The following is a 24,762-nucleotide window of genomic DNA, read 5'->3' as shown; positions in this document are numbered from 1 at the left end:
AACATGGTTAAAAAACTATGTTGCCTAGGTATCTCAAATCCCAAGACCTCATTAATAATAGAAAATGATGAATATGAGTTAAAATACAAAAGAGATCCTAAAATAGGTTCTCCTTAACTTGAAAAAGGAACAAGTTAGCTATCACTCAAGTATCTAACTTCACACTCAACAAAATTATTCTAGTGTTATAGAATAATTCTTTATGCATAATTAAATTTTAAAATGATATATGTTGTTCAATAATTTTCTATAACTTTTCATATTTCAAAAGCTTGTATCAACATCTTTGAAGTCTCTTTGCATGCTTTCCACCGCCAATACAATTCATCTTCATCAATAAAATGTCTAAATTATTACTCCGATTAAATTATCTCATAAAATTACTTTTTCTTTTATAAAGTAGAATTCAATATGTTCTTGGCAACTATGATCTTGTTCTCTTTATCATTAGTGCAAAACAATATTCTTGAAGAGTTACAAGTTTTCATGTTCTTTAACCATTGATTCAACCAGACATTGAATTTCTTACGTTAATATCTTGATGATAAACTTTGGAGGAGCTAAAAATGACATGAATGAGATAGGACAGAAAAGAGAAATCAATAATGAGAAAAGAAAGAAATATAAGTGATTAAGAGATGAGAGAGAAATATGTGATGAGAGTGGAAACAAAAATTAATGGGATAAGAGGAAGAAATGAGATTTTTAATTTTTTTGATATAAATAAGTTAGCACAATATCCTCAAAATAAATTTATTATAACAAAGGAGTGATCAAAGAGGTCATGCTTAGTTAGTTCAGCAGAGTATGAGCATTGTAAATCTCCTAGTATATGTATCTAATTTTTACGAATATAAAAAAGAGTAATTTGTTTTTTGTCTAAAGATTTTGGTGTAAGTTGCTAAAATACTCCAATTAAAAATAAGGCACAAGTAATCCCGTCCCCCAAAACACACACACAAACATGATGGGAGGATGCAAGTAGGTACCATTGCCCCCCTTCTTCAAGATCCGTTGAGTGTATATATAAGAAAAAAAAGAAAAAAAAAGTTTTTTGATTTAATTTTTTGCTTAATTTTCTTCTACTAATGTATCCTATCTTTAATTTTATATGTAAAATTAATAATAACTTTTTGTTAAATTTTATTTAAATAATTATGTAAAAAAAATTTAATCCCTCCTTCAAATACACTTACGGACCATCCACATATATATATATATATATATATATATATATATATATATATATATATATTATATTATCCTTGAAGTATTGTTATCTTATATCAAGTTTGTAAGTTGATGAGACTTTGATAGATTATCAAATGTTGTTCACTCTTCTAAAGATTCTTCAAGTATGCATTTTTTTTACCCAGTTTAGAAAAATCTTTTTTAAAAATTTTATTTTATAAAATATTTTTTTAATATTAAATATATATGTATATATTCAAGTATTTTTTTTGTAATAATTATTTAATAAATATCTACTATTATTTTTATTGCAATTTAATAAATATCATATTTAATAATATAATAAAATTTAATTATATATTTTATTGAATAAATGCAATAAGAAATATCATATAAAAAAATTATTTTATTTATTTATATAAATTCTATTATAAATGCAATAAATATTGTTTTTCAAAATCTAAAATTTTTGTTTAAAAAGGTTCAACTTAAATTGCAATAATTATTAAAAGTGTATAATACAAGAATGTAATGATTACATAATGACAATGTATAAAAATATTTTATATTGTCATCTAATCACAATTTATTTTTAATATGAATTTTAAGATAATTATTAAAAAAATAAAAAAATTTATTATATAAAATATGTTGAAATTGAATAAAAATATTTTACATTATTGATGTATGATTAATCTTTTTTTTCCTCATAAAATAAAAGAATAGGTGTATAATTAATCTTTTTTTCCTCATAAAATAAAAGAATAAAAGATTATTGTGATTCCTATAATATGTCACGTTAATCTTTGAACCTAAAACTAACAAGACCAATTTTTTTTTTTTGAAAATAAAAAATTATTAATCACTATAATTCAAAATAATAAAAATGTATGACTTAAGTTATAATATTAACACATTCAAATATCAAAATGATAATAAATAGTTAAAGTTAGATACTTAAATATAATAACTAGAAAATTGAGGAATTTATTTAGAATGTTATTAATTTCAAATACTAACGTGAATACTTTATATTTTTAAGGAGCAGTGACTTTTTCACCTTCACAAAACATAATAATAATAATAAAAAAAGTACTACAAAACATGTCTTGTACTTCTAGACTTCTGGTCAATATGTTTTCTTTTTATAAAAAAAAACCAAAACGCACCGTATGACAGATAGAAATTTTCGACACAGACAATTATGAATAGTTTTAGGAGGCAAAAAATAATTAATAATTCATTAATTAATAATTAATTCATTTATAACAAAATTAATTAACTAATTAATAATACAAATAAGGGAGAAGACTCTAAAATGAATTAATTAATCAATTATTAATTATTAATACTAGAAGTAGGGAATAAGACAGTCAAGACATTTCATTTCTATTAAACAGACAAACACTGACACAGCATACTTGGCGTTCGATTCCTCTGTGGAACGAAGCAAAGCCCCAACTTGGAATTCATCTTCTTGCTCTTGGTGAGTTTCCGTTCTTATTCCTATTCCTGTTCCTCTACGATTCGAACAAAATCTTCTTCATTCATGCGACGTTGGTGCTGTTGCTGTTGCTGTTTCGCTTTCCTTTCGTTTTCGCTCAGTGCCCTCGTGCATTCAATTCTGTTGCGTGGTCACTTCAGTAGCATCGCACTTCCACCTAACTTTTTTTTATCACACACACACATACACCCTCACGCACACCCCATCTTTCTCTTTTACTTTGCTTTGAGTCCAAGTGCAGTGTTTTGCTGCATTGAGTTACTTTTCGGATTGCTATTGCCTGTTTTGTCTTTTTGTTTTTACAAATTTTTGGTTTTTTGGTCCCCCCTTGAAGTTTGGTTTACTTGGGGTAGTGGGGTTGGCTTTGATTTTTCTTTTTTTGTCTTTTTATTGATTTTGATTGATTATTGCTGTCATTTTTGAAAGTGAATAGTTGGGGTGTGTGTTTGGGTTTGATTTGGTTGATATGAGGTAATGAGAATGTGCTGTTTGTGTCAACTCTCAAGTGTGATGTTTGGTGTCTTTTTTCAGATGATTGTGTAATGTGCAGTGTGTGAGGGTTCTGAAGGGTTGCTCCTGAGAATGGCTGACATAGCAGGTCTGGCTGAGGCTGCAGGGGCAAGGTTTAGTTCATTGGAGCTCATTGGGCAGGGATCATTTGGCGACGTGTATAAAGGGTAAGTGTTTGATTTTGGACATTTGAGCTTATTGTAATGTGCCCTGAGAAATTGAATTTGAGTTGAAGGGCGTGCTTCTTAGTGTGAGGCTTTCTGTCTTGTTGCTTCTGCAGGTGGAATATGATTAATTTTTTGTTTTTTTTATACAAATCTTATGCTTTTTACTCATTCTTTACTTGCTCATTTGATAGTGAAGGATAACAGAATGTATTGTGTTGGCATCTGTATTTGATGATAAGGTAAATAAAGGGTTTATTTTTTTATGAAGAGTTGAGTAGGTTAGGAAACCTTAGTATTAATGTTGTATCTTGTTATTGATATTTGAATTTTATGAATGCCATACTTATTGTTTGAATTTTATTCTCCAAAATTTGGAAATTGAGGCATAAATATTGAACCACTTAACATTTTGTTTTGTTTAACATTTAGGTGTTCTTGATGTACAAGCTACACTAGATCTCTTTTGACTGCTAAATATTCAATTGCTGGTTGATTCTGATGATCTGATAATTTCTGTGAACCCATTGCAATGGAGGATGACTTCATGCTTGGACATGATTCTATTGGCTTATTATTTCAAAGTTTGAAAATTGAACCATATCTTTCTTACATGTTAACTTACAGTAGTATTAAAGATAGTTTTTATAGAAAGTAATAGGGAAGACTTTCTTATTTGATTCAGGCAGTAAAAGTACTGCTTATTTAGAAATATTACAAATAAGTCTGTTCCTTGATTCAAGGAATAATAAAGGAAATAAATAATAGCTAATAATGATAAAGATCTTATTTTAAAACAAAGTAAATCAAATCTCTGATTCATCTAATATAGGAAACTTCAATATCTTCTATTAATTCCTACAACCCCCCTCAAGTTGGTGCATAGATATCCATAATGCCCAACTTGCTTGTTAAATGCTCAAAAATGGGTCTTGCTAGGCTCTTGGTCAAGATGTCAGCTGTTTGCTGATTGGAAGCCACAAATGGCAAGCAAATATTTCCAGCATACAATTTCTCCTTTATAAAGTGGCGATCAATCTCAATGTGCTTCGTTCTATCATGCTGAACAGGATTGTGAGCTATGCTTATTGCAGCCTTGCTGTCATAGTACAACTTCAATGGGAGTTCTATTGTCATCTTGAGTTCTTCTAAGACTCTATAAATCCACAATCCTTCACAAATCCCTTGGGCCATTGCTCTAAATTCAGCTTCTGCACTGCTTCTGGCAACAACACCTTGTTTTTTGCTTCTCCAAGTCACTAGATTTCCCCACACATAGGTGCAATATCCTGAAGTAGATTTTCTGTCTGTAACAGACCCTGCCCAATCTGCATCAGTGAAAACAGCAACATTCCTTTCACTATTTTTCTTAAAAAAAAAAACCTTTTCCAGGATTGCTTTTTAAGTAGCTCAAAATTCGGGACTGCCTCAAGGTGTTCTTCATAAGGAAAGTGCATAAACTGACTCACAACACTCATTGAAAAAGCAATGTCAGGTCGGGTATGAGACAAGTAAATCAATTTGCCAACTAACCTTTGGTATCTTCCAACATCAACAAAAACACTTCCTTTTTCCCAAAGTTTCCCATTGGGATCCATGGGGGTATCTGCTAGTCTACAATCACTCATTCCCGTTTCTTCCAAGAGGTCTAGAATATACTTCTGTTGTGAAACAACAATTCCCCTTTTTGAGCGAGCAACCTCCATGCCAAAAAAGTACCTTAAGGATCCCAAGTCCTTGATCTCAAATTCTGCTGCCAAGTTCTTTTTTAGCCTAGCCAATTCCACTTCATCATCTCCAGTGAGGATGATGTTGTCAACATAGACTAGTGCAGCTATTTTTCCTTTAGAAGAAAATTTTGTAAATAAGGTATGATCTGCTTGGCCTTGAGAATATCCTTGTTTTTTAACCGATTGGGTAAATGTTTCGAACCATGCCCTTGGAGACTGCTTGAGTCCATAAAGAGACTTTTCTAGTTTACAAACCTTTGTCCCAAATCTGTGTTCGAAGCCAGGAGGACTATTCATGTATATCTCTTCCTCCAAGTCGCCATTGAGGAATGCATTTTTAACATCTAATTGGTGCAAAGGCCAATCCAAGTTTGTTGCAAGTGATAGGAGAATTCTAACCATGTTTAACTTTGCGACCGGGGAAAAGGTCTCTGAGTAGTCTATATCTGAGTGAATCCCTTAGCCACCAATCGTGCCTTGTATCTTTCCACTGAACCATCAGAGTTATACTTGACGGTGAACACCCACAGTATTCTTTCCAGTTGGCAAAGGCATAACACTCCAAGTCTGGTTCTTCTCAAGAGCTCTCATCTCCACAAGGATAGCTTCCTTCCACTTCGGAACCTTTATAGCTTCCTGTATATTTTTTGGAACTTATACACAAGACTACCAGGAGGTAAACACAACAAAAGATGAAGATAAATTTGAATATGACACAAATTTGGATAGAGGATGCTTAGTACAAGATCTAACTCCTTTTCTAAGAGCTATGGGTATATTCATTTCAGAAGGGTTATCTTGATCATTGGAGTTAGAAGAAGAAGGTTTACCTGTACCACTAATTAAATTCTCCCTCGGTTCAGACTCATGGTTATGCTGGAGAGTTTGTGCATCTACAACTTCCTTGTTTCTCCTCATGTAAACCTTTCCTTTCCAAATTCGGTGACAATCAATGAGCTTGTTTGCTATTTCCTTACAAGAATTATCATGTTGTGGCATTAAGGTTAATTCTTCTTTATTTCCAGTATCCAAAGATTGTTTGTTATATTTTTGCTTTGAAGATGTAGCCCTGGATTCAGCAAGGACCTCACTCATTATGAGAGTGGGTTCAACTAATGAATCTTGGCCTTTTTGTTTCGGTGCAGCAATGCAAGTTTCAGAATCTTGTGAAATAAGGACATCATTTAAAAGAATTATATTTTCAAAATAATCTTCCTTTGATCTCCCCCCATGAAGATGAATGTCATTATAAAAAGGTTGGTTCTCAAAGAAAGTAACATCCATACTTACGATTTTTTTTTTTTGATTTTGGATCAAAACATTTATATCCTTTTTGGGTTGGAAAGTAACCAATGAAAACACACTTCATTGCACGTGGGTCAAGTTTTCCGATCTGCTTATGTTCATGAACAAAAGCAGTACAACCAAATATTTTTAATGGTAAATCAGCTGAAACGCATGCCATAGGGAAATACTCTTTAAAAACATGCAAAGGAGTTTGAAATTGTAAAACTTTGGAAGGCATGCGGTTAATTAAATATGCAGCTGTCAAAAGAGCCTCACCCCATAGATATTTGGGAACTTTAGTAGAAAAGAGTAAAGCCCTAGCCACCTCTAAAAGGTGTTTATTTTTTCTCTCCGCAATCCTATTTTGTTGGGGTGTATTAGCACAAGAACTATGATGGACAATCCCATTTTCAAGAAAAAAATTTCCTAGGATCGTGTTAAAATATTCCCTCCCATTATCACTTCTGAAGACTTGTATATTAGTTTGAAATTGATTTTGCACCATTCTAAAGAAATTTCTGACATCTTGTTCATCTTCAGAAATTTCTTTAAAATGGTGCAAAATCAATTTTATTTGGTCATCTATAAAAATGATGAACCATTTTTTGTTGGAAAGTGTCCTTATTTTATTTGGACCCCAAACATCATTGTGAATAATAGCAAATGGTTTTGATGGATTATAAGACTGCACAGGAAAAAAAGTACGATGATGCTTTGCAAATTCACAGATTTCATGATGAAGCATTGAAGGGTCTTTATTAACAAACAACTTGGGAAATATGTGTTTTAAATATCTAAAACTTGGGTGGCCTAACCGAAAATGTCATAACATGATATCCTTATTATTATTTGAAACAAAAACTGATTCAAAACAGGAACTCATTGATTGTAATTGTTGTCTTGATCCACATACCTCTTCAAGGAGGTAGAGTCCTCCACTCTCCTTAGCACTGCCAATCGTCCTCCCCGAGTACAAATCCTTAAGCACACAATGAGAACGAAAGAAATTAGCTAGACAATTTATATCTGGAACTAATTTACTCACAGACAATAGGTTACAAGATAAGTTAGGAACATGCAAGACATTTTGGAGAATGAGTGTTGGGGATATGACAACACAACCTTTTCCTGCAATGGCTGAAAAAGAGCCATCTGCAATCTTAATTTTTTGGTTACCTGCACAAGGACTATATGAAGCAAAGAAACTAGACTCTCCCGTCATATGATCGGAAGCACCGAAATCAACAATCCAAGTATAATTGGAATTGACACTAAGGAAAGTTTCGTGTGTATGCCATGGACGCTTGCAATGATTGCATCTTGGTCTGTCAGATTTTTTTTTCATCTCTCTTCCCTTCTTCATTTAGGTTCTTTGCAGCAAGGGCAGAACCTTATGCTTCTAAAACAAGGGCTGGCTTGTTCAACATGACTCTTTGTCGTGCTTCTTCTGTCCTTATTTCTAAGAAAGCTGTGGTGGCTAAGTCGTTGGTGCTGCCATCAGGGCATGCTGCCATTAGGGAAGAGAGAGAAAAACCCTAGATTGGTAAACCTAGAGCTCTGATACAATGTAGAAAGTAATAGGAAAGACTTTCTTATTTTATTCAGGCAGTAAAAGTACTGCTTATATAGAAATATTACAATAAGGTCTGTTCCTTGATACAAGGAATAATAAAGGAAACAAATAATAGCTAACAATGATAAAGATCTTATTTTAAAACAAAGTAAATCAAATCTCTGATTCATCTAATATAGGAAACTGCAATATCTTCTATTAATTCCTACAGTTTTGTTTCTCAAATCAAGGTTCTCATGTTCAGTGGCAGTTTCTGCAACTCAAATTGAGTGTAACATTGCTGACTGGGTTCTATTCTATATTTAAGGAGAAAGGAAATGAAAGAACGTTTAGTGGCACTGATATAGAATTTAAGTGGGAAAAGAGAAAGAAACAAAAAGAGAGAAGGGAAGAGAGAAGAATAAATAGAACTGAGAGGATAGAGAGAGAGAGAGAGAGAGAGAGAGAGAGAGAGAGAGAAGAGAAACTGTGCACTTTACTTATCAGGCACTGATTCTGAATTACTAACTATTCAAGCATCTGTTGTCCTTGCATCTTTAACATGGTTTGTTACCAATGTAGGGTAATATTAGATTGGGTTGTTTTTAATTGCGAATAAGGTGACAGAAATTTTATTACTATTGATTGATAAAGTTATTTTAATAGACTAATGTGAAAAGAAAATTAAGGTAGGGATGTTTCATGCAACATTAATTCGGGTTTAGTTATTTCTTAGGACAAGTCTAATTTCATATATTTGTTACTTAGAAGCAGGTTATGACTAATTGGAAGGTTCATTTGGAAAATTATTGTAAATGTCATTTTTAAGGATGTAGATCTTTTTTGTTTAGTGTCACTTGTTATTAACTCTTACATAGTTGTAAAATGTTCTTATGTTGACTTTCCCTATTCTTTGTCTTAATATTTTTATGATTTGAAGTGATTTGTCACATCCATATGAATGCCAAAGTAGTGCACTTACAAATTAATACTAGTAAATTTATTGCTGTCTTTTTGGGCATCTCATGTCCTAGTTCCCATAAAGCTACCTAGCTGGCAATGTGAATAACCTTGTGTAAGGAACTGGTTATTGCTCTGGATAACTTTTATTAACATTACCTAAAGTCATACGTGGATAATCAGTTGTTTCTCACTTTGTTGCACTCTCTTTTCCCAGGTTTGACAAGGAGCTCAACAAAGAAGTTGCTATCAAAGTGATTGATTTGGAAGAATCGTAAGTATATTCTTTTCAACAATGTCAAAATACAAAGATCTGCAGGATTGTTTGTATTTATTTGGTACATTTACTGATAATAACAGGGTATCTGAAAATACATTAAAACACTCTTACACTAGATTATCTCCGATTGTTTGTTTATTAGAATTATGAAATAAATATCAAGTACTGCGCTGGAAAATAACAGTTTCTCCTTGTCTTCCTTAATATGTTCTTTGTTTTTTTTTTATCAGAAAAAATAATAGTATATTAATTGAGTACCAGAGGTACTAAAAAATACAATAGACAACTCAGAATTGGTCCCTATACAGTAGATGAACCAATGCTGAGGGAATAAAGATAATACAAAGTTTGTCTGAGGATCCTATCCTATACTATTAGAGAATCCTGCTCTGATATTGGATGACCATTGATTGAAATGTATATTGAAATCCTTCTCCAAATGTGTGAGCCATGTCCATAACAAAAAAAGTGCATCATCTAATAGTCTGTTAGCATTGAATGTCCCATTGGAGAATATCATGTCATTTCTTTCTTCCAAATGGTCCAAGTCAATGCAAGCCACCACCATTTCCGTCTACTAGCCCTCTTTCCCTCTAACGCTCCGTGAATGTGGTAAAGAAAATGTTGCCTTGGGTGCTTTGGGAAAGCCCCCGTCAAATTCACCCACGACAATGATTCCCACCAAACTGGAGATATCCTATTACAATGAAAGAATAAATGTGATGCACTTTCCTCCTCGGATCTGTAGAAAGGGCACCTTGGATCATCTACCTCAATTTGCCTCCTCCGCAAATTTGACCTTGTCGGTAGCCTATCTCTTATGAGTCTCCAATCGAATACTGTAATTTTTGAGGGAATCTTAAGCTTCCACAGTTCCTCAAAAGCTCCATCCAGGTTCCCATCAATCAGCTCGTCCCGTAGAACACAATAGGCTGATTTGGCTGTGTATTGCCCACTCGAATCTGCCTTCCACACCCACTGGTCGCCTTGCTGAGCCTGAATCCTGAGACACTCGACCTCTCTTAGGAAAGATGCTGCCATATCTACTTCATTATCGAACAACGGTCTCCTCCATCTGAAATCCCATTCCCACCCTGTATCTCTGAAGACCCCCATATGCTGTATATACTGATTTTGCTGTGAAGATATTCTATACAACCTGGGGTATCTTGCTAGCAGCGATTCTTCCCCACCCATCCATGCGTCCTCCCAAAATTTAAACCTGTCCCCACAACCCACCTTCCATAATGTTGAGTTGTTGATTAGCACACCATGTTGTGGGTGTTGAAACACAAGCTTTAGGTCCCTCCACCATATAGATTTTGTCTTTGCTCTAGTTGCATCGCTCAAGCCCCTCCAACCACCATATTTCGAGTCCAGCACCCTAGCCCACAACTCCCCCGGTCGCTGAAATAGGTTCCAATTCCACTTACCCAGTAAAGATAAGTTAAAGGAATTAATGTCTTTGACTCCTAGGCCCCCTGCTTCCTTTGGCATGCATACCGTCTTCCATTTGACCCATGCTATTTTCCTCTGCTGCTGATCACCACTCCATAGAAAATTCCTCTGAATTCTTACTAACTCATCCACCACCTTATGAGGAACCCAGTAAAAAGAGAGAAAGAAAATAGGAATAGATGTTTGCACTGATTTTAGAAGAGTCACTCTCCCCCCGAACGACAGGTTTCTCTGTTTCCACTTCACTAATTTTCTCTCACACTTAGAGATAATAGGATCCCATGTCTGATATCTTCTCGGATTTGCTCCAATAGGAACACCAAGGTATGTGAAAGGGAGTGTCAACAAGCTACAATTGAGATAATCAACAGCCTCACTTTGCCATGTCTCCGTCGCCCTGAAAGCTCCAAATCCACTTTTAGCAAAATTGATTTTGAGACCCGAGGCTAGCTCAAAAACCCTCAATATTGCTTTGATAGCTCTAACATTTGCCATTGATGCTTCTCCAAAGAAGATAGTATCATCCACATATTGAAGGAGACTAATTTCCACCTTGTTTTTGCCACACAAAAATCCCTTGTACAACCCCTTCTCTAGCGCCTAAGTCATAATTCCATTCAATGCCTCCGCAATTATGTTAAACAGGAGAGGTGATAGAGGATCTCCTTGCCTGAGTCCTCTCTGAGGCAAGAACTCTGTTGAAGGGCTTCCATTGACCAACACTGAAATTGATGCTGACTTTAGGCATCCCTCCATCCACCTGATCCATTTGGTGCAAAATCCCATACGACTCATCATGTAAATCAGAAAATTCCAGCTAACAGAGTCATACGCCTTCTCATAATCCACTTTGAAAACCATGCAAGGTTTGTGACATCTTCTAGCTTCATCTATTACCTAATTTGCAATCAACGCACTATACAACATGTGCCTGCCTTCTATAAATGCTGACTGCCTTCTTAATATGTTCTTTGTAAAAGAAGTATGGAATCCTGCAGCTGTATTGATCTATCCACTCCACTTAATTTCACTCAATTTTGGTACAATTAATAGGAGCATTTATTAGATGAGTTTTCTCCATGGTCCTGTGTTCAATATCATTAATCAAATTTGTTAGTCCGAAAAACTGAAAAATTACTTGTTGTTTTCCAGTTATGTGGGTGATGGATCATTACTTATATGATTAGATTCACATACTTTATCTATGACCATTTCACATACTTTATCTAGTCACCCACAATGTGACAGACCATGGTTTGAATCTCCATTGGAATAGGTGTCCCCGTTTAGTGCCCAACCATGACTCGAACACGATTTTTTTCGGAGGATACCCATGGGAACCAGAAAACAAAAATTGAAAATATCTTTGAGAGAAACCATATTTTCTTGTTTTTATTTGAACTGGGAATGAACTGGTTATGACAATCCTAAAAGCTAACTCAAAGGAGAGGATTACCCAAGTGGCCAAGTCATTGTTATACGGAGTACTTTGGGCATACATCTAGCCAATGTGAGATCTTAACTCACCCCTAAGCTCAGGATTAGGAATTTGGAATGTAAATTTTACAGGATTGGACATTTACAAGTGGCCCAAATAAGATACCATGTCATGCACCAACTATCCCAAAAGCTAAATTTTTATGTAAAGACAAATGAATGATTTTAGATCTCTAACACAAAGTATTGGAAAATTGTTGTTGAACCACCACCTATTGCAAGGATGACACTTACTCTACACAAGTGCATATATTGGTCCATGTTCACAGTAACTGTAGGCGTTAAATACTATTCTTTTTGGTAACATTGGACTCTGTTAGGGTAACTTTATTTATATGCATGTGATTTACATTCCACCCAATGCAAGAAGTTGCCAACAATCTTATAAGGATGTGCGGGCAACATCCATTTAATTTTTGTTCTCCATTTGATTAGAAGAATAGGGGTAACATCCATTTAATTTTTTGTTTTCCATTTAAAAGCTGAACATTATTAACTGAAAAGAGATTTTTTATTTTTTATTTTTTTTAGTGACATGCATTTCATCCATTTAATAGTATAGGGAAGTAGCACACATTGTAGCAAAACCAAGTGGACCTTCTCATATATGTTAAGTATTTAACTTAGATTTTGTCTCTTTGTAGAATGTTGCCATTCTTATCTACATTTTATTGCCTTGTTGAACTCATAATTCTGATGCAATTGTTGCTTTGGGTTACTTTGTAACGTTCCTCTTTCTGTATCTAAAAAAAACATTCCTCTTCTTTCTTTTCCACTGTCTGCAGAGAGGATGAAATTGAGGACATTCAGAAGGTATACATAGAATCTTACAGATTACTACTACTTTACAATAGGCACCTTTTACCAAATGTTTAATGTTATTTCTTCAATTAATTTTTTTTTTCCAGGAAATTTCTGTTCTGTCGCAATGTCGATCTCCATACATTACTGAGTATTATGGTTCCTTTCTTAATCAAACTAAACTTTGGATAATAATGGAATACATGGCTGGAGGCTCTGTTGCTGATCTAGTAGGTTACTTCTATTGACTTGCTTCTATATGTTCAATGCCTGAAAATAACGTTGATCTTCTTCAGAAGTTGCCTCCATTAATAAAACATCCCTTGCTTGTTCTTGAAATTTTTCATGCGTTGAATTGTTAAAGTACAATTGCTGAGTAGAAAATCTGGGTACTTCTTCATAATTACACATAAACATTAAAAGTATGCCTAGAATGCCCCTAAGGGGAGGCCACAACAGTTAGGGACTTGCTACACTTTGTCTTGGACGTCCAAGGTTCGGTTCTAATTGGGAGGGTTGGGATTTATGAGAGGGTGATAGGCTACCCCATTGTTCTAGTGGACCAGATAAATGTTAAAAATTAGAGTATGATGTTCATATTTCAATGAAGAATTGAGTTTGGTTTAAATTATAATTCCTTTATGCATGGTACCAAATATCTTTGTTGATTGATGTTTGTTGGTTTTGTTTGAGTCTCCAACTACACTTGTGTTTATTTACTCACAACTTTGTTCTAATCCTTTCCTCACATTTGTTATGCTTGTTTATTGCTTGTTCTAATTTCTAAAAGAATTTCATGTCCTTGTCCCCATTTCTTTTTACTTACTAATTTTATTTTTAATCCCTAGGCCCCCACACAATGCAAAAGAAAAAAATATATATACATGGTCATTATTCACCTTTAACTTTGTTAGAATATCTCTAAATATCTCGAGTATTTTAGAATATCTTATCATATCTCCATAATATATTTATAATATCTTAGGAATATACTCTGGGATCAATGAATTAATCATCTAAGTGAAGAAGCAATCTTAGTTAGGGGGTATTTCTTATTCATTATGTTTCTTCATTTGTTTCCTTCTAGTATTAGGCTTAGTAGTCTTATTTGTATCAGCAAGCTTTGGATTATACTAGTAATACTACTCTAGTACTTGACCTAATAATTATTAGGTCATAATTTTATATCACATTATTACACATAATGCCAATGTAGTAAAATATTGTTTCAAGTCTTCCTTACCCCCCTCTTTTTTTTGTCTGCCTAAAAACTACTATAACTTTAACATGGTATTTGAGTGGTACCATTTGTAACCTAGTCTTGCCATTATTCCTTTGCCAACTTCCTTAAAATCTAGAACTCCTCTTACATGATGTCTTTACCTTATGATTCACTGTAGTTTTTATTTCTCTTTTATTTCCTATTGTTTTGCCATGCTTCACTTTTTTGGTGACTTTTTCCTTTTCCCAAAATATTGTTATTAAATCTTCATCTTTGATGAAAATCTTCTCTTAGTTGGTGTTATTGTTGGTTTTTCGAATGCTAGCATACACGGATGGGGAGAATTGGAACGATGACCCTAACCCTACTATAACTATAATGTTGATGTTTATAATATCTTCCTATCGACAATCCTACTTGCAATGATTCTTCCCTATAGTGGTCATTCTGATGGTGACTTGTGTTAGCTGTGACTCAGACCAGCCTTGTAATCATTTCAAAGTTTTTATTGAATCTCATTAGTATTCCCATGGTTTGAAACTTTCAAATACAGAAACTTGGGAAAGTTTAAGTTCTTGTTGTGAATAATTGGTAGCTAGGGAATTTCCCCTGTACGTCTTTCCAGAAAAATCTTACCTTCACCATTCTAATCATTTTGTTGAGTTATCTTTTTGAGTGATGCTGATCTCTCTAGTGTTTGAGCAATATTATTCAAAGTCTTTATATATCTGTTTTTCCTTCTTTTCCTAAACTTTAATCCCAATACATATTTTTTTTTTTAATTTTTTTATTACTTGTATATTTTTTTTCTTGCTCATGTTCAATATGGCTATATGGTGCTTTTGCAGCTCCAATCAGGTCCTCCACTTGATGAAATGTCAATAGCTTGCATTCTACGTGATTTGCTTCATGCAATTGATTACCTTCATAATGAAGGAAAAATTCATAGAGACATTAAAGGTATCAACAGTGACACTCTCCATTGTCTTTCCTGTGCTTTGAAGCTGCTTCCCCCCTCCCATAATTAGAATTTTTATAATCGTGGACTTCAATTTTTTTATTAGCTCTAAATTCACAGAATTTGCATATCAATTTTGCAGCTGCAAACATTTTATTGACTGATAACGGTGATGTAAAGGTTTGTGTATTTTTATAAGACTAGAGGACTTCAAAAAACAGTACAAAATAATTTGATACGTGAACTAACATGCATTTGCATATGAATTTCTGTCATTTTGTGACTTTCTTACAGGTTGCAGATTTTGGTGTTTCTGCACAGTTAACAAGAACTATATCAAGGAGAAAGGTAAGCATATTTAATTAATGATAATATTGATTAGTGCACTTCATTTCAACTGGATATGCTAATTGTTTGAATAACTGCAGACCTTTGTAGGAACACCGTTTTGGATGGCACCCGAGGTTATTCAAAATTCAGAAGGATATAATGAGAAGGTTATCTTATAGTTACTACTCAAATCATTTATTATGCTTTCTGAGTTCATCCTAACATATTTCTTTTCATCCTCTGTTCCTTTATTGTTTTTGTTTTTATCCCCTAAGAATCATCACTCTGTATCTTGTTTATACAGGCAGATATCTGGTCTCTGGGCATTACTGCGATTGAGATGGCAAAAGGGGAGCCTCCACTTGCTGATCTTCATCCAATGAGAGTGCTTTTCATCATACCCCGAGAGAATCCACCACAAGTTCTGTGTTTCTATAATATCAGATTAATTGATGTTTCAAGTTGCAAAGTATTTTGACTTCATAAAGTTTTGATGAGATTTTTTCCCCAGTTAAAGAGTTAACATTTGATGATGTTTTGGGCAGCTAGATGAACACTTTTCTCGCTATATGAAAGAATTTGTTTCATTGTGCTTGAAGAAGGTTCCTGCTGAGGCAAGTGTCTATGCTTTACCTACTCTCACTACCATTTCTTTTTCTTTCTTGCTCTGTATGTTTGACCAGTGTCTATGTATTTGGGGGGGATAATAATAAGAAATATTGGGATTCATGTGTTAAGTTTGCACCCTAATTAGTAAGTAGTGGGATATGTATTTATTTGGATTTGTTCTATTGAAATTTGTATCTGTCATTTGTCAACCTAGTGCAATGTATTGATGAGATTTTACTAGTTAGTAGCTTATTATACTAAACTTGTATTGGAACTAGCAAAGGTGACTCTTTCTGTTGGTCTCTTCCCTAACTTTCCCCCCATTTAATGGCTTTAATTCCAGAGGCCAAGTGCTAAGGAGCTTTTGAGACATCGTTTCATTCGGAATGCTAGGAAGAGTCCAAAGCTATTGGAGAGAATAAGGTACTAATTATTACTTTCAACCTTGCTTTATCTTATGTACTTAAATCTACATTTTTTTTCCTTCGTCTGTTGAGTCCCCCCCCCGCCTCTTTTCTTCTTTTTCCTTTTTATTTGTTAATCATTAGTTTATATATTTGAATTTAAAAGATGTGATGTTTGAAGTAACTATTGAAACCCTTGTGTTGATACATAAGATGTGATGTTTGTAGTAACTATTGAAACCCTTGTGCCAATACACTTTGAACACTATGCATGACCAGAAAATAACAAAAATCCAGTTATTTCGCAGCTTGTGATTGATTTCATACTTTGTGTTTTCATGACAGGGAGCGTCCAAAGTACCAAATAAAGGAAGATCAGACAACACCTAGAAATGCCCCAAGGGGGATGGGGGAGGCATCTGATACTATTAAGGTTGCAAAAGATTTAAGGGGTGACGAAACTAATCAGCCTAGGTAGGTTGCAAGTGTTTAGTTACTGCTTTTTATGTTAAAGTGAATTTTCTGATGGACAATTTCTAAATTGCAGTGGCCAAGGTAAAACCCTGAGAAGTTCTGGATGGGACTTCAGCATTGGTGGATCACAGGGTACTGGAACCTTTCGTAGTGTGTCACGGCCACCTCAGTTTAGAGATAAGAAAACTGAAGTTTCGGATCATCAGCTTAACCAAAGAAAAATTCCAGAGAGTGGCTATCAAGGGGAATCTGGAAATAAAAGTGCACTTAATGAGTTGCTAGAAACTTCTTTTGGAAAAGATCTTGGAGTTCCCTACCATGATGAACATCCGGATAATCACCTAGAAAATGTAATTACTCTCACTATGTTGGTCTTTCCTTTCCAAAAATGTTGAGTTCAATTAAATGATATATCTCCACACAAGAAATGTGGGAGACTTTTCATTTGTTTCTGAAACATTGGATCTGTGATAAATGCTTATCTGTGAGTTGTAACAAGCTGTATTTTTAGATATTTTGATCTGAAGCTGATAAATTTTCTTTTTACTTCTTGCTGCCCATAGCAAACATATAAACAACAATTAAAATGTCTACAGCAGTATAATAATCATTTAAAGAGTTCACCTAATAGTATATAAAAGTCTAATGAAAATCCCATGAACTAGGTTGAACTTGATTTTAAACTTGAACATGCTTTGATATAGTGAATCCTGAATTTAGCAGGATGAATTTTCTGGGAATGGATCAGGAACTGTTGTTATTCGATCTCCAAAAGGACCACAGCCATCAATGTTTCGTGACCAAAGTTCCCAGGTATTTTTAATGCTCTGATTTTTTTTTTTTTAAATTCATATTTCAAACCTGGTTAGTTATTGTTGCTCTTCAATGCATTTATTTATTAAGAATTTTATTGTCACACAGTCTAGCAGCAGCTATGCTTCTTTTGAAGATGTTTCTACTAGCGGAACTGTTGTTGTTTTGCATAGCCAGCATGACGATTCTGATTCTCCACAGACACCAAGGTCCCGACTGGGACTTAATAGCAGAAATTCAAATGCCTCACTGGAAGATAGTGCTACAAATCTTGTTGAGGTTCTATTTATTTTTATCTAAGCTGTGAATTTCACTTGTATGCTAATTGTGGGCAAGATAAGCTGTTTATTCTCTTTGCTGTTTGTAGGGTTTCAGTGATATTTTTTTATGGGGGAACAGTCAATAATATATTTATTAATTCTACCATTTTACATATTTCACAAGTTAGCCTTACATTTTAAGTACTTTTAAGGTACCTTTATTTAATTATGTTGATTTACATTTTACTATTGGAAGACATGTTTGTGATTACTTTGGAACTAATTCTATTACTTGGTTATATAGGAATTTCTTATCTTTAAAATAATTTTTGTGCCTATTTTTCTTTGTAGGCAAAGGCTGCTATCCAAGGCGGATTAAGGAAAGTGAATGTCCGGGAGAGATTTGCACTGGGAAAACTCAACAATGATGTACAGGATAGCAAGAGAGATCAAATGTCAAGCAGCTCTGATTCTTCAAGGTACTTCCATTGCCATAATGTTGGTAATCGGTAAATATTGATTATATAAAAAAGTGATTTTGATTTTTCAAGCAGTATTTTTTTCAGACCATCTCGTGAATATTTTGATGCACCAAAGGCATTTTCAAGATCACATTATTCTATTGATGATGAAGAAAGTGCCAAAATAATCTCATCCTCTGTGCCGCTATCCGTTTTGCTTATTCCTTCATTAAAAGAGGTGAATTCAAGCACATATTTTATTTTAATTGTATTTTGGCTTTTTCTTGTTTAAAATAAGTTTGTGATACCAAATAGAGCTGCTTGCACTGTGCTGAATGATGTTGGGATCGTTGAAGGGCTCCACTATTAGAATTGTTATAGATATAATTATTTTATTTGGACCATATCCTGAATTTTTGGTACATATATTGGAAATACTAATTTCTGCTGAAATGCAGCAAGACTATGATGCACCATTGAATTTTCTGAAAAAGATTAAAATGATTATTAATCCTACATGATGATTTTTTGAACTCATAGACACTAGTGCATTCTGGAAAAAGAAGGAAAATACAAAAGGAAAAGGCAATTAAATAACCAGCAGCATCTCAAGATGTATCTCTGGGATGAATGGGTGGATTTGTCCCTAGTAAATGAGAAGTAGCAACTTAATTATAGGCAGAATAGATTCTATAATTTATGAATTTTGTTACAGTATGTTTGTGTTTATTTTGTAGGCCATTGCTGATGATCCAGATGGGTCAATAGTGCAAATTGTTATCAATGCTCTTGTAAACATGGAGAGTACAAAGCCCCAATCCTGTGATGTTTTTGTCAAAAAGTTGCTTCAGCAGTTGGCAAGGTTTGCACTCTACTAACCTTCATCATGGAACATGTGAGAGGAAATTAAATGTGTATATCATCAATCTTAATTCCTTACTCCTAGAAAAACAATTTGTGCAGTTCAAAGGAATCTTCATTTAAGGACCTGCAAGAACTTGCTGGCCAAATATTCAGCAAGACAAAGTCATCTGAAGAAACCCGAAATGCAGAGTCTGATAACAAGAAACAAAACAAGGAAGTCCATTCAAATAGCAATTTAAGCCCTCTTGCAAGATTTCTTCTATCAAGGTTTGTGGAAGTTATCGTTTACACTGATTTATTAATATAAAAGTAGTGTCTGTTGCTACTTTTATGTGTCTATTGTCACTCCTTTTTAAATATTTTTTCTATAGTTTCTTTAAACTATTAGATTGAATAATAAAAAAGGACATTTTAATAAGAATTATTTAAACAGAAGTAACAATAGATACATTATTAATCAAAGTAATAATTATTTCATCGTTGTCCTTGTACTTCTACATTATCTGTGGCATCAGATGTGCTTGTGAATAATATGCTTTTTGTTTTACAGATGGCAAGGCCAAACCTCGCGGGATCTAAATCCAGCTTGAGCGGACTCAGAAGTTAATTTTTGCGTGGAGTTTTTGTTTCTATATTTATTCTGATTAAATGTACATATGTGGTTATTAATATATTTATTTTTTGTTTTCCTTATAAAATTTTCTTTATAGAGATAGTGACACCATTATTGTATAATTAGTGGTGTTTGCTTAGTTGCATCAAAATTGTACCATAATACATTGATTCCTATTTACTAATAGATGCATCTTTGCATTTTTAAAGGATGAGCCAACTCGTGAATTATTTTTTGTTTTTGCTGATTAGGAAAACTCATCTGCTTCTGAATTGATATTTTGAGAGTTTCTGTGTTTTTTAATCTGTACCGTTTATTCCTAGAGTCAAGTGACATGTTGGTTTTGTTATTTACTAATGTGGTACCACAGGATTTGTTATCTAAACTAGTATGACATGGTTATGTGACAATCACATGACAATGTTTTATATGTCATCATTTAAAAAATATGTGTCCTTATCATTTTTAAATTTTGTTTTTAACCATCATAAAATTCAAATTTCGATTTTCAATTTTGTTTTTGACATAGTTCTTTATGCTACCACTGCCATTGCTATTGGCAGTTGCAGATGCATTCACATCATTAGGGGGACAATTGCCCCCACAAGTAAACTGCTTTTTACCTAAAGATCTTTAATAAAAAGAATATTTGCCCCCATAAAAAAATGGATGTTGTCCCACAAGACAATTTTGTTTAAAATGAGCATAAAAAGTTATAAGAGATAAAAGAAAGAATAAATTGATGTGTAGAAGGTAGTTGTAATTTATAAAATTATAAATTTTGGAAATTTTTGTCATGAGATAATGTATTTTGAAAAAATTTATAGCATTATTTTTCTATGAAAATATTATGGACTATTTTTTTGCTCCCATTAAACAATTTTTCTAGATCTGTCATTGGCCATTGGTATTGCTACTATTGTGACACCCTCTATCCCACACATATATGTACTAATGATAAAAGAAATAATTAAAAAAAATTAAACTTAATTCAAGTTTTTAAAACATATTTAAATACAAGCCTTTCAAGAGGGTAGCAGGCTCACATTCACCTTTCTAACATCATCATAAAATTTTTCTAAATAAATAATAAATTCACTTCGGCTCAAACAAGGCCGTCTATAAAACCCTATACCCCAATGTCATATCCTGTCAGAGCGTTGTGTCCCGACGTCCTTCAGTACATGGTTCCTTAAAGTAATTCACCTAGTCATCTGCTCCCCCGAACACAAAGTTCAATATCATCACAGGATCCAAACACAAACAACACACGGGGAGTGAGTTATCACATTCCTAACTAATAGAGAAATAAAACAACTAGATATACATATCATATAAACCAAATAAAACTTAGTTACACGTAATTCACGTAATTCCACCACTTTGTCATTCAAAGTTCACTTTTTAATCATCAATCACATTACACAAAAATCACACGCTCTGATCAAGATATAATAACACATCAATTTCATAATAAACAATTAGCAAGCGCCTGAGACAGTTATGCTAAGACTCAAGCCTATATGCAATGTGGTACCATGTCAGTGAAAAACCACCCTGGGGCGCTTAGGAGTACATAACAAGACACACCAAGAAATGGGTTTGTCAGGTCACTCTCACTAAGTAAGATCATAGGGAGACCAGTCAGGGTCACGATGTTTTGCGAGAATGCTCCAACCATATGGGGATCAGCATAGGTTTAAAGGAGCACCAAGGCCTACACTCCGAAGTCAGGGCCTCTCCCTCTTGATTCAGGTCCAACCCCTAAAATCATTTTAGCACACAAACACTGCTAATGAATTATACAATACCCATGACCTCACACTCGTGTGTTAAACACGTACAACATATTGCGCTACAATTTAACACTGGTTCCTAAATAGGAAACCTGCACTTTCTCTTTAACACTGTGCATTTACACTTTTCTCAAGATAACACTGATCGGGTTATTGTACAATTCACAGCTTATAACACAAATAATGTCACATTAAGAGTTAATCACACACTTATTCACAACCAAAACTCATTCACAATTTCACATCTCATAATGTCACAATGCACCATCACATGTTTTCACGTATCTCACAATTCAACACATGTTCTACTTTACACTTTTACTCAATCTCAATAACAATATTATAATCTCAAGGCAACATATTATTCCATAATTCATCACATATTTCATTTATAAACACTACTCATGAGTTATACAATACCACGACCTCACACTTATGTTTCAAACATGTTTAACATAATTGCGCTACAATTTAACACTGGTTCTTAACTAGGAACCTACACTTTCTTTTTAACACTGCGCATAAACAATTTTCTCAATATCAACACTGGTTGGGTTATTGTATAATTTACAGCTCATAACTCAATACACACATCTCAATACACATGTATCTCAAATCTAAACATAGTATTCTCAAACTCCAACACTTGAATAATTTTTGGAATCACACAATAACAACATTACAACATTATTTACATAAAATATTAATATAAATAAATATATATAACTAAATCTATATATATAAATCCAGCAACGTATATCATATTTGATCATGAATTTTAAGAAATTTTTCAATGTACTAATTCTAAATAATTATATAAACACTTTCTCATATATATAAGTATACATGAATTCATATGTATATTATCTAAGAATACAACACATAGTCTATTAGAATTCTTTTCTCAATTTCAAATATAATATCAATTTTAAACTATAAAGAAACTAAAAAGCATGAAAAGGGGAAAAATACAAACTCAATATCTCCTTACTTAATTTCATCAACTACGGTTCACACTCAACACAAGAGCACATTAATTTCACAAAAATTTCTCATTGGGACATCAAATGATTCATCAAACATATATAATTTATATATAACTCATAGTTATAATTATAAGGATAAAGTAAAAATTGTAGAAACACCCCAAAACCCATTCTAATTGATACTCTAAGGATCCCTGCACATGTTCTCACTAATTCCCAATCGTGAATAACTCATCCCTTACCTCTGAGTGGACTCACGTGTCTTCAGCCAGCGATAGCAGCATCTCTAGAGGTTCCTTGAGATTCCTTCAGTTATTCCTCCGACTGCTTCGATAGAATTCCCAAACGTCAGAGAGACGGAGAAGAGATTGAAACCTTCACTTGTACTGTCTTCATGCGATTCCTTTTTCTCCCTCCAAGAATATTATCTCTCAAATCCCAACGGTATAAGTGTGCGCAATTGAATTTCGAACAACATATCCAAATTTCATGAAAATCCAACGGTTAACGAAACCGGGATCATAATTTTACCGAGACAGTTTTGGGTTTCTGCGGGAAATTAAAAGGCTACAATGCGAAGGGTTTTACTATAAGCACAAACATAATTTTAAAATTGCCAACGGTGAGAATTCTCGGAATTGGGTTGTGAACCTGGTGTTTAAATTTCATGATGATCCAACGGTGAATGAGTCTGAGATCGTCGTTTTTTTTAGACAGGTTTAGTGAGCTGCGGGAAAAAGGGTTTTGAGAGGAGAAGGGGAAAAATGAAAATGAGAGGCAGAGGAGGCTGAGGAGTGAGTCTGAAAAACCTAGCATGTTGCTATTTATAGCTAGGGGCATTTACAACCTATTATTTACTCTATTTATTTATTTTTATTATTTTTACTAAAAAACTTTTTAAATTTATTTATGAAAAAAATGGGATGTTACAACTATGACTAATGTCACCTCCACCAGTGTCACCACAACCACTACTGTTGCCTCCGCCACCACTGGCATCGTTACCAGCACTATTATTGTTGTCATTGCCACGGTTATCACCACCACCATTAACTTCATCGTTGTCACTATCACCATCATCATTATCATTGCCACCACTAGCACAGTTACCTGATTGAACATTTGTAGTTTAATATTTTTCTATTCTTCTTAGCTCATTTGACATCTCCTTGACTCTTATTTTCTCACTTTAACTCAGTTTTGGTCTTACTTGACCTATCTACCTCGTGCAGGGCCTAGAGTACACTACAAAACTCGAAATGGAAATGTGTGAGAGTAGTCCCTAGAAAGATATCAAAAAGATCTTCAATTTTGTTACAAATATGCTTTGGCAAACTCCGTCATCTCAAGGGTCAAATTGAGCTTGGAAATCAGAATCTCTGTACTTGAATAGTTGGACTGTGAGTTGGGATTTTGTTTTGTGTAATTAGTTAGTTAGGTAGTTAGTTAGTTACTTACTAAAACTCTATATATTAGAGTTAGTTAGTTAATAGTTAGTGACTAGACTTTAGTTGAACTTCACAAAGAACTTTTTGTATAAAACTTGTTCTGCAAGCTTTCTCTTTTTTTCTCAATTGTTCTTCATTCTTCTTCATCTTTTCATTTCTGTTCCATCATTTTATTGTACAAAATTTTGTGGCTTTTCCATTGGTGATGATCATGGAGAGTTGAACAATTAATCAATTCAAGGATCCACTTCAAGCAAGGCTGAATTTGAGTCATGGTTTGGTATTTCTACTCTTTGTGAATATTCTTCTTTCTCTCCAATCCTATTTTTATTTTTCATGATTGTGATTATGTTTAGGATTGAAAATGGATTAGGTTATGAATTTATTTCCTAATTTCAAAAATTAATCATAAATTGTTTGGATGATTGTTGTGACACCCTCTACCCCTCACATATATACTAATAAGGAATAAAAAAAATTCAAATATTAATTAAAAGTAATTTTAAAACATTTTTTTAAACAAGTCTTTCAAAGGGGAAAAAAGGCTCACATTCATTTTCTTCTACATCATATTCAAACTTGTCCAAATA

General features: G+C 33.6%; 1 protein-coding gene across 7 annotated transcripts; it reads left to right on the top strand.

Moving 5' to 3' along the window:
* The first annotated feature begins 2,573 nt into the window (after window positions 1–2,573).
* Window positions 2,574–20,156, top strand: LOC114380020 (germinal center kinase 1-like). 7 transcript variants are annotated; one of them, XM_028338906.1, is made up of 21 exons: window positions 2,574–2,677; window positions 3,227–3,372; window positions 9,116–9,172; window positions 12,919–12,946; window positions 13,042–13,164; window positions 15,005–15,116; window positions 15,257–15,294; window positions 15,409–15,462; window positions 15,543–15,611; window positions 15,749–15,865; window positions 15,990–16,058; window positions 16,397–16,476; window positions 16,803–16,931; window positions 17,005–17,281; window positions 17,655–17,744; window positions 17,853–18,023; window positions 18,356–18,483; window positions 18,571–18,703; window positions 19,203–19,327; window positions 19,429–19,596; window positions 19,880–20,156. In XM_028338906.1, exons 2-21 carry the CDS (start codon window positions 3,278–3,280, stop codon window positions 19,917–19,919), a joined length of 2,103 nt encoding a protein of 700 aa, XP_028194707.1. In that variant the 5' UTR covers window positions 2,574–2,677; window positions 3,227–3,277; the 3' UTR covers window positions 19,920–20,156. The 7 variants fall into 7 exon arrangements, with proteins under 7 accessions (XP_028194707.1, XP_028194705.1, XP_028194706.1 ...); XM_028338904.1 differs by having other exon boundaries at window positions 18,559–18,703; XM_028338905.1 differs by having other exon boundaries at window positions 17,652–17,744.
* The last annotated feature ends 4,606 nt before the right edge of the window (window positions 20,157–24,762 follow it).

This window comes from Glycine soja, chromosome 12 (assembly GCF_004193775.1).
Source record: "Glycine soja cultivar W05 chromosome 12, ASM419377v2, whole genome shotgun sequence".
Classification (NCBI taxonomy): domain Eukaryota; kingdom Viridiplantae; phylum Streptophyta; class Magnoliopsida; order Fabales; family Fabaceae; genus Glycine; species Glycine soja.
The sequence above is the reverse complement of the archived record's forward strand: the minus strand, read 5'-3'. Positions and strand labels throughout refer to the sequence as shown.

What these genes read in the sequence shown, in the direction of transcription:
- LOC114380020 (XM_028338903.1), top strand. Translation starts at nt 3,278, where the DNA reads ATGGCTGACATAGCAGGTCTGGCTGAGGCTGCAGGGGCAAGGTTTAGT. An exon ending in CTGATAACGGTGATGTAAAG is followed by an intron (nt 15,295 to 15,408) that starts GTTTGTGTATTT and finishes ACTTTCTTACAG; the next exon opens with GTTGCAGATTTTGGTGTTTC. An exon ending in TTGCTTCAGCAGTTGGCAAG is followed by an intron (nt 19,328 to 19,428) that starts GTTTGCACTCTA and finishes CAATTTGTGCAG; the next exon opens with TTCAAAGGAATCTTCATTTA.